We start from the raw sequence: 9,788 nt of genomic DNA, 5'->3' as shown, positions 1-9,788 counted from the left end.
TGAGCCCGCACTCCTCACTGCCCACTCCCCAAAATCCCCTCCCTGTCCTCCTAAGCCCGCACTCCTCATTTCCCCTCCCCAAAATCCCCTCCCTGTCCTCCTGAGCCCGCACTCCTCACTGCCCACTCCCCAAAATCCCCTCCCTGTCCTCCTAAGCCCGCACTCCTCATTTCCCCTCCCCAAAATCCCCTCCCTGTCCTCCTGAGCCTGCACTCCTCACTGCCCCTCCCCAAAAACTCCCCAAAATCCCCTCCTTGTCCTCCTGAGCCCGCACTCCTCACTGCCCCCTCCCCAAAATCCCCTCCCTGTCCTCTATGAGTCCATGATCCTGGAAAAATATTCATTTGTGCACGTTGAGGCCAGCTGTGGCTTCTTCTTCAAGTAATTTTTGAAATTAGCTATTCCTGCAAGATAGAGGAACAGCCCAGCTGAGCAGAAGGGGATGGGACACCCCAGTGCAGCCCCCATCCCAAATCCTGCTCTCTGCCAGCCCCAGCACCGTGGCTGCAGCAGGAAAATCTCCCCTGGTGTCCCTGAGGGGCAGCAGTGACAGACACCAAGTGTGGGCACAACCCAGGGGTCGATAGAGAAATCAGGCTGGAAATGAAAGGAAACACAGAGCACCAAACGATCTGCAAGACTCCAATTCACTCTTAGGGGTGCAGGGAGGGCCCCTGTGGCCCGTACAGCCCCGAGAATCATACAGAGCTGCCATATAGAGATCTCTCTATGTATATATTTATAGGTATGTATATATTTATAGTGCACTGCGCTTAGAACAGCCGGGCCTGCTTCTTCAGCTCGTTCCTCTTCCACAGCGCCAGGCGGTCGAACTCGGCCATGGTCATCCCGAAGATCTGGTAGAATTCCTCCTGGGACAGGTGTCTCTGGGGAGAAACGGGAGGCTGGGCACCTTCCAGGAGGGCTGAGGGAGTGGGAATCCAGAGCTTCCCTCTGGCTGCCCTGGGACCCTGGCAGGGGTCAGGAACCCCCCTGGACAGAGCCCCCAGAGACACTGGCTGTGATCTCTGTCCATGGAAAAGAGTTTTCAATCTTACAGGATCAATTACCAGCTCTGAGTGTTTGATATCAGTAATAATTAAGTGTGACACGGGTGCAAAAGTAAAATTTTAGGATTCTAGATGAGGGGTCCAAAGGGGACAAGATGGAGGAAATTGGGTGTGCCTTGTCCTTTTTCTCCTTCTTCATGCCCTCCATGTTTCACTGTGGTGTTGGCATTTTTCTGTTGGTTCAGGCTGGGGACACACTGTCCAACGTAGGTGACAGATATTGGCACGTTATTGTAAATCCAGCACAGGTAGTTTCTGGTATTTAATGTTTGTACCATCCCACTGAGGGCAGAGCCCCACACGCTGCCCTGCAGGACAGAGCTGTGGCAGGGCAGCAGAACATGTGAGAGATAAACAGAATAAACAACCTTGAAACCAGCACAGACGAATTATGGCTTCTTCTTTGGCTGTGGGGCTGACAGACAGAGACTTTCTACAATCTCGGGATCATCAATACCACAGATTCTGACATGAGGGCACCCCTTGCCCACTGGGACGATGGGGTGACACGAGCCCCAGCACTGCTCCCTCAGAAGCCTGGGGACATGCTGTGGGGACACACTGTGGGGACACGCTGTGGGGCTGTGGGGACACACTGTGGGGCTGTGGGGACACGCTGTGGGGATGTAGGGGACACACTGTGGGGATGTGGGGACACACTGCGGGGATGTCCCCCACCTGCCTCCCTCCTGCCCCTGCCCCAGGGGAGCAGCTGGGACAGTGCCCTGGCATCCGTGTGCCCCTGAGCAGATGTGGAGATGCTCCTCACACGGCCACCGTGTGCCAGGGCCACCCCGAGAGATCGGCTCCCTCTGTGCCCTGATTGTCCCCAGTGAAAAAGGCTCTTCTCACCTCCAACCGAGTCCTGTCCACGTCTTTGGGCAGCTGGTTCCTCCCCCTCGTCTTCACCAGGAGCAGCTCGTAGGGGTAAATCTGCACGGGGACAGGGACAGGGACGCGTGGGGCACGCTTGGCACTGAGGGCAAGGCCTCCTGCTGCATCGAGCAGGGTTTGGGTGGCACAGCTGGGACAAGGAGAGGTGGGAACTGCTCTCAGGGTGACCCTGATCCACCATGGAGGTTCAGCTGCTCAGTCTGCGAAAGCAGGAGTGGCCCAGGCGCGAGTGTGAGGGGGACACCAGCAGCACAGCCCCGCTGCTCTGCTCCTCAGCCAGGGGACATTTCTGCCCCAGCCCCGGGGGCCTGGCAGGAGGGAGTGACACGGCCATGGCACGGGGCTGGCAGGCCAAGGATGGAGGAGAGGAGAGGCCGAGGGCACAGTTCCCCTCAGGGAGCGCGGGGCACACGGACACGGCCCTGGCACGGGGCTGGCAGGTGGAGGATGGAGGAGAGGAGAGGCCGAGGGCACAGTTCCCCTCAGGGAGCGTGGGGCACACGGACACAGACACGTCCCTGGCGCTGGCGGCCGCTCCTGGCAGCGGGAGGCTCTTACCTTGTACTCTGTGGGGAGAGCAGAAGGGGACATGTCACCACAGGAGCTGCCACCACGGCCTGTGTCCCCCCATCTGCCTGCAGCCCCCTCAGAGCTGCCTGCGGGGGCTGGCAGCCCACAGCGTGTCCCCTACAACCCCACAGTGTGTCCCCTACATCCCCACAGCATTGTCCCCACGGCCCCACAGTGTGTCCCCTCATCCCCAGTGTGTCCCCACAGCGTGTCCCCACAGCGTGTCCCCACAGCCCCACAGTGTGTCCCCACAGCCCCACAGCGTATCCCCCACAGCCCCATAGCATGTCCCCAGCATGTCCCCTGGAGCCTCACAGCCTGTCCCCCCAGCCTGTCCCCAGCATGTCCCCACAGCCCCACAGTATGTCCCCTCAGCATGTCCCCACATCATTGTCCCTACAGTGTGTCCCCACAGCATTGTCCCTACAGTGTGTCCCCACAGCATGTCCCCAGCCTGTCCCCAGCCTGTCCCCAGCATGTCCCCACAGCCCCACAACCTGTCCCCAGCCTGTCCCCACAGCCTGTCCCCTGCCTGTCCCCAGCCTGTCCCCGGTGCCCTCAGGTGCCACCCTCACCTCGCACGCCCCAGTTGACGGCGTTGGTGCTGTCGTAGTGGAAGAGCTCGGCGCTGGGGGGCTGCGGAGGGATGGAGATGGGGACACTCAGAGGGGCTGTCCCCCTCCTCCAGACACCCACGGTGGCACCTCCCGCGTCCCCAGGGGGGACACCGCCGTCCCCACCCGCCAGCAGGGAAAGCCAGGCACGGGGGGGTGAAGTGCCAAGCGAACTCCTGATCTCAAACAATCCCCAGGATATAAAACAAAGCTCTTCTGCTGGAAAGCATCACCAGCGTCCCTCTGGAAATTGTCAGGACAGGGCACTTTGGACCCCAATAAATAATGATTAATCATGCTAATAATCATTTTGGGATTGGCACAGGGCAGCAGTGACAGCAGGGATGCAGAGGAGGGGGAACAGGACGTTTCATGATGGAAAGGGAGCGCTGGGGGCTTGGAGGAGCTGGGGAGAATGGAAATGCCTGGGAGATTGGGAATGCCTGGGAGATTGGGGAATGCCTGGGAAATTGGGAATGCCTGGAAGATTGGGGAATGCCTGGGGGATTGGGGAACTCCTGGGAGATTGGGAATGCCTGGGAGATTGGGGAACTCCTGGGAGATTGGGAATGCCTGGGAAATTGGGGAACTCCTGGGAGATTGGGGAATGCCTGGGAGATTGGGGAATGCCTGGGGGATTGGGGAACTCCTGGGAGATTGGGAATGCCTGGGAAATTGGGGAACTCCTGGGAAATTGGGGAACTCCTGGGAGATTGGGGAACTCCTGGCAGCAGCAGGAGGCACTCACCCTGTGCAGCCCATTCCTCCTGTAGGCAGGAAGCGAGGCCGACTTAGAAATGAGGGGATCTGCAAAGAAGCCACCGAGGGCCATCAGAGAAAAAGCAGGAATGGGCCTCACACCCCAGGCCAGCCCCCACGGGGCCACCCTCTGCCTCTGTGCCCCCAGCTCTGTCTCCTTCCAGCTCCAGCTCGTTTCCAGCCTGCCTTCCTCCCGTGCTGACACTCCTCACCCCAAAATCCCTTTCCCGTGGCCACCCTCCCACCTCACCCTACAGAGCAGCACCTTCTCCTCTCCCAGTTCCCCCAGCTCATCCCCTCTGCCCTGCTTTGGCTCTATCCCAGCCCAGGCTTTCAAGGGCTCCTTCTTGGCTTCCCTGCTCCCCTCCCTGCTGCCAGCACCTCCTCCAGCTCTGCCCCCAGCTCTGGGGGGCTCGGCTCAGGACTCACCGCTGTCGGCCAGGTAATGGGTTCGGGGAGCTGCAAGGAGAGCAGAGGGAGGGCTGAGCACCCTGTGCCACGTACAACTGCCCATCCCCAGCCCCATGGATCCTCCTTGGGGCTCCCTGAGCATCCCCAGCCCCACAGATCCTCCTTGGGGCTTCCAGGACCCCGCAGGGCTCCCTGAGCATCCCCAGCCCCACAGATCCTCCTTGGGGCTTCCAGGACCCCACAGGGCTCCCTGAGCATCCCCATCCAGCTCCGTCGGGGTGAGGAAGGAGACGTGGAATGGGCAGTGCCATCTGTGCTGCCAGGCTCTGAAGTGCCCCCCGAACCCCCCAGGGCAGGGCTGGGTGCCCCGGGGGCTCTGTGAGAAGAGCAGGATAGGCAAGGCAGCCCTGGGTGGGGGCAGGATGTCCCAGAGGTGCCACCCAAAGCAGGTGCCAGCCCAAAGCGGGTGCCAGCAGCTGGGCATGGCTGTGCTGCCACATCCCCGAGGGATCCTGCAGCCATTCCACCTGCCCGGACACCAGTGGGCAGTCCCCCCTCCCAGCTGGGCCACAGGGCACGGATGGAGCCCTGCAGAGAGGAAAAACCCCTCCCAAGCCCAGCTCCATGCCCAGCACCTCTCATCAGCCCTTTCCTCCTCCCATTCCACCCTCTCCACCCCACAGACCTCCCGAGGGGCTGTGCCGGGTGGGACAGAGGGACAGAGGGACAGAAGGACAGAGGGACAGAGGGACAGAGGGACAGAAGGACAGAGGGACAGAAGGACAGAGGGACAGAGGGACAGAGGGACAGAAGGACAGAGGGACAGCCTTACAGCCATTGAGGGAGCCCTCGTAGCCCGCTGTGTGCAGGGCCTCCCTGCTGCTGGCCGAGCTGCGAGGGGGGGTCCAGGGGTCTGCATAGGAGTTGGATCGAGCCTTCATCTCCTCCCTCAGGATCAGCCTCCCGATGCCACTCTGGATCTGGCAGGGGGAAAAAAGCCACCTTGCACTTTTCCTGTCCCTGCCCAGCCCTCTCTGGCACACCGCAGAAGGGCACAGCATCCCCTGGCACGGGCTGGGCAGCTCCTGAGGGTGAGGAGCTGGGCTGGGGGGGCCTCGGCAGGGGGATGCTGTCCCCCTCCTTCAGAGCCCCTGCTGGGGCTGGCCAGGAGGGGACAGATGGCCGAGGGCAGCAGAGATGGTGGTGGCACCTTCTCGGGTGGCAGAGCTGGGCTGAGCCTTGTCCCCGGAGCCAAGTTTGGTGCTGGCTGTGCCCAGCAGGGCTGGCACTCACCTTGTGCATGCCCCGGTCGTACCCATCCTCCTCGCCACCTGACGAGAACCTCCGGGCCCGGGGAGCTGCAGGGAGACACCTCAGGGTCAGATGGGGACAAAAGTGGGAACAGGCAGGGGGGAGGCAGTCCCCAACTGCATGGGGACAGCTGGCTCCCAGACACTCCTTGGGTTTTGGGGTCACCTTGGCAGGTATCTTGGCCCAACCCCACTTTTGTGTCCAGACCCAAGTGAAACCAGGGTTTCCTCCCAGCAAAGGTGGAGCAGGAATGGGTTTCCCTTTCTGCCAGGCCAAGGGGAATTTGTTACCTTTGGGAGAGCCTTGGAAGGACCAGTATTCCGACTCGGAGTGGTAGTAGGGGTCTGGGGAGTAGGCAGGGCTGTACTTGGATGACTGTGCGATGTCCTCGCTGGTTTTGCTTTTCGTGGCTGCACAGGGGTTGTCTGCAAAAGGAGTGGGCAGAGCCAAGTGAGGATCTGCAGAGACCCACCCCAAAGCAAGGCACAGCCCCTTCCCTCCCAGGACTGCCAGGGGTTTGTGGCTGGGCCAGCACGGAGCAGAGCTGGCAATGATGGGTTTGTCACCTCCTCAAGGGTGCTGCGCAGGCAGTGGGGACAGTGACAAGCAGGGGATGTCACTGATGTGGCTGGGCAGGGACCCAAATGGCTGAGAGCCCACGGCACCACAAGTGCTGGCACCTGCAGTGTGCCCATCCCAGTGCCACCAGTGCCACCCGTGCTGTGCTGTCCCCAGGAGGTGACACCGGGGATGGAGGAAGGTTCAGAGCCAGCAGGGACGGGGCTCTCTGGGTTCTGCCAGGGAAAGGTGGCAGCAGAGGGGTTCTGGCAGGGCTTGGTCCTGGCAGGGACACACAGGGTGCTCAGGCTGGGGACAGGAGGGGAGCCCAGGGCTGAGTTCTGTGCACCAGAGGCCAGGAGAGTGACAGGGGAAGGAGCACCAGGGACAGGAGGTGGCAGAGCCATCCCACACCTCCGGCAGGCACAGGGGACCCAGCAGGTACTTACAGCAGCAGGAGCAGCAGCGGGCGTGGGAATTGGACAGGAGGGAGGGGAGAGCCGGGAAAAAGAGAGAGGAGACCCAGTTACTGCTCAGGGGAGCTGCTGTCCCTCTGGGAGCGGGGACAGAGCAAGCCAGCCCCACTGAGAGCCACCAAGCACTGAGGCCACCAAGCACTGAGGCCACCAAGCACTGAGGGCCACCAAAACCCCTCCCCAACCTGCAACACCCCCAGGTCCATTTCATGCTGGAACAGCCACCCAGGATGGGCTGGGATTTTTCCTCCAGGGCTGCATGTGAAACTGTAAATTGCTTTTTCCATCCCGTTTCTGAGGCTGCTCTGACTCCCTTATCCCACCAAAGCCTCGCTCCCCCTCCCACAGCCACCCCTGGTGCCACTGGCAGTCTTTGCTGCGTCCCTCACAACAGGGAGGTGGCCCAAAGTCGCAGCCCCAGCTGTCCCCCTCTCTGCTGCCCCAGCAGAGCATCCCAGCACCCAAACCCTGCTGCCCGCCAGCCCCTGAGCACAGGGTCCCCTCCCTGGGTGCCAGGGGGACAGGGACACCCAGACCCTACCGTGCCGCTTGTAGATGGGCGGCTTCCTGTAGATGTTGCTCTCGCCAGCAGCTGGTGGGAGGAGAGAGGGAGAAAAGGGAGAAAGAAGAGGGAGAGGGAGGTGAGTGCGGGCGGGCTGAGAGCGCCCAGGACACGGGTCCTGCCGGAGCCACCACGCCACGCTCCCATCACAGAGGCAGCTCCGCACCCTGGGGTGCCCGGGGAGGGCAGGGCAGGTTCCGGCGTGGCAGGACATGCAGCGGGCGCCCAGCGACAGCATGCACCACGGGCTGCAGCGGGCACAGCCTGCAGCAGGGCTGGCAGCGGGCACAGCCTGCAGCAGGGCTGGCAGAGGGCACAGCCTGCACCACGGGCAGCAATGGGCACAGCCTGCAGCACGGCTGGCAGCGGGCACAGCCTGCACCACGGGCTGCAGCGGGCACAACCTGCACAGCCAGGCACCCGCGGCGCCTTTTTGGGGTGCCAGGCACCCCCGGCGAGCTCCCTGGGGCGAACCAGCATCAGCCAAAGCCTCTTTGGGCAGCAGAGAGAGAAAAGAGCAAGTCGGGAGGAAAGCGAGCTGGAGCAGGGACGGGGCCATCCATAAACACCGAGCGGCAGCGGGAGGGATGGGCAGGGGTGGGCAGGGATGGGATGGGCGCTGGGGGACCCTCTGCGTGTCCTCAGGGCATCACCCTTGCGGAGGGTGCCAGGCTTTGGGGAGATGCCAACAGCCGAGCTGGGCTCTGCCAGCAGCTGGTGAGGGGTTCTGCCCCCGCAGAGGGGCGGTGGGCACTCTGCCTGCTCCCAACCCGCTGTCCCTTCCTGCCCGCTCCGTCCCGTGCCCGTGGGCTCTGCGTGGCGGGCAGCGGGTGGGGTGGCCCTTACCTGGTGGCCCCCTGCAATCCCTGCAGAAGGGGAGCAGGCATCTGGCAAGCCCAGGAGAGTCTGGGGGGAGGGAGCGGCGGGCCCTAGGGGGAGTATAAAATAATCAGCTGTAGCGGAGGGTGTGCAAACGCCTCTGGCAGACGCGCTGATCTGGGGACAGGGGGACAGGCTCTCAGCGGGACACTCATCTGGGGCGGGGAGTGCGGGGAAGGACAGGGAGGAGGAAGATGAGGGATGCTGCGAGCATCGAGCGGCTCTGGGACCTCTGGGTGGTGACGGGGAGGGAAGGAGGAGGAGGAGGAGGAGGAAGAGGGCGGCTCAAGCCGTAGGTCCTGTTTATGGATGGCCTCTAGCAGGGGTCGGTCCTGCTGCCAGCTGGCTCCGGGCAGGCGATACATGCGACACAGCGGGGACATGCGGGCATGCCACGGACACGGCGCTCCCCGGGTGGCCGTGGGGCGCTCCGGAGCCTACCTGGGATGTGGAAATGCTTGGGCGCTTGGTATGAGGTTGGAGTGGAGGACCTCACATCTAACTGGCTATAGTAGGGCGAGCTGCGCCCGCTCTCGGTGCCTGCGCGGGGCCGAGCAGAAGCAGCCGTGAGCGAGCGACAGGGAAGAACGAGAGGCAGAAAAAACGCGTGTTAAATCAATGCCAGCGCTGTTAGAGCAGCGGGGGCCACCCGTGGGCCAGCGGGGTGATGGGGGACATGCTGCGGGACATTTCCCGCATCTCCCGGTGCTGCCAGCCAAGCCGAGCGTGCTGCACAGGCAGCGAGGAGCACCCCGGGGTGCAGTGGGGCTCTCGGAGCGCCCCAACCCTTCCCCAGCAGCTCCGGGGTTCGGCACACACAGCCCGGGCACGCTCTGCTGTGTGTGCACACGCGTGTGCAAGGAGCTCCCGCTGCCCTGCACACCCCTGCTGTGAGAATTTATTATTTTATTATTTTATTTTATTTTATTTTATTTTATTTTATTTTATTTTATTTTATTTTATTTTATTTTATTTTATTTGCTGTTTTAGAAGGTTAAAACTCTGGTAGGGGGTTAGGAATTTTTTTTATACGGACCCCCGAGAGGCACTGCCTCTGATCTCTGTCCACGGAAAAGAGTTTTCAATCTTACAAGATGAATTACAAGCTCTGAGTATTTCATATAAGTCATAATTAAGTGTGGCACAGGTGCAAAAGGAAAATTTTAAAATTCTAAATTAAAAGTCCAAAAGAAGAAAATAGAAAAAATTAAGTATGTCTCATCCTTTTTCTCCTTCTTCATACACTCCATATTTCACTGTAGTATTAACATTTTTCTATTAGTTTAAGCTACAGACACACTGTTCAACATAAATAATAAATATTACCACATTATTATAAATATAACACATGTAGTTTCTAATATATAATGTTTATAACATCCCACTGAAGGGCAGAGCCCCACACACTGCCCTGCAGGACAAACCTATAGCAGGGCAGCAAAACATGTTATAAACAAGCCAAAATAAACAACCTAAAAAACCAACACAAAGAAATTATAACTTCTCCTTTAACAACAAATCAAAAAGACAAAAACTTTCTACAATCTCAAAATCATCAATACCACAAATTCCAACACTCTGCCAGAGCCACCAACGCAGCTGAGGGGTCTTCACCAGAGCTGGAGGTCACCTGCCTCCCACCCCGTCCTGCCCGAGCCCCAAATCTGCCAAATCTGCCTCCCAC

General features: G+C 60.4%; 1 protein-coding gene across 9 annotated transcripts in view; it reads right to left on the bottom strand.

The window, feature by feature from the left end:
* Positions 1-633: 633 nt before the first annotated feature.
* Positions 634-9,788, bottom strand: part of ABLIM3 (actin binding LIM protein family member 3) — a 45,735-nt gene continuing 36,580 nt past the window's right edge. For 2 of the 9 annotated variants that reach the window (XM_030283908.4, XM_030283909.4), the window contains exons 13-20: positions 8,546-8,644; positions 7,205-7,255; positions 5,920-6,039; positions 5,612-5,676; positions 5,151-5,298; positions 4,337-4,366; positions 3,897-3,955; positions 3,074-3,170 (exon numbers count right to left, since the gene is read on the bottom strand). In XM_030283908.4, the coding sequence (XP_030139768.2) occupies positions 3,093-3,170; positions 3,897-3,955; positions 4,337-4,366; positions 5,151-5,298; positions 5,612-5,676; positions 5,920-6,039; positions 7,205-7,255; positions 8,546-8,644 (650 nt within the window). In that variant the 3' untranslated portion in view covers positions 3,074-3,092. Of the gene's footprint in view, positions 888-1,922; positions 2,004-2,522; positions 2,531-3,073; positions 3,171-3,896; positions 3,956-4,336; positions 4,367-5,150; positions 5,299-5,611; positions 5,677-5,919; positions 6,055-7,204; positions 7,256-8,071; positions 8,155-8,545; positions 8,645-9,788 lie in introns of those variants that run through there. The other 7 variants (XM_072935268.1, XR_012058107.1, XR_012058110.1 and 4 more) reach the window with 7 other exon arrangements.

Source organism: Taeniopygia guttata, chromosome 13 (assembly GCF_048771995.1).
Source record: "Taeniopygia guttata chromosome 13, bTaeGut7.mat, whole genome shotgun sequence".
NCBI classification, from domain to species: domain Eukaryota; kingdom Metazoa; phylum Chordata; class Aves; order Passeriformes; family Estrildidae; genus Taeniopygia; species Taeniopygia guttata.
This window is presented reverse-complemented; position numbering and strand designations above follow the sequence as displayed.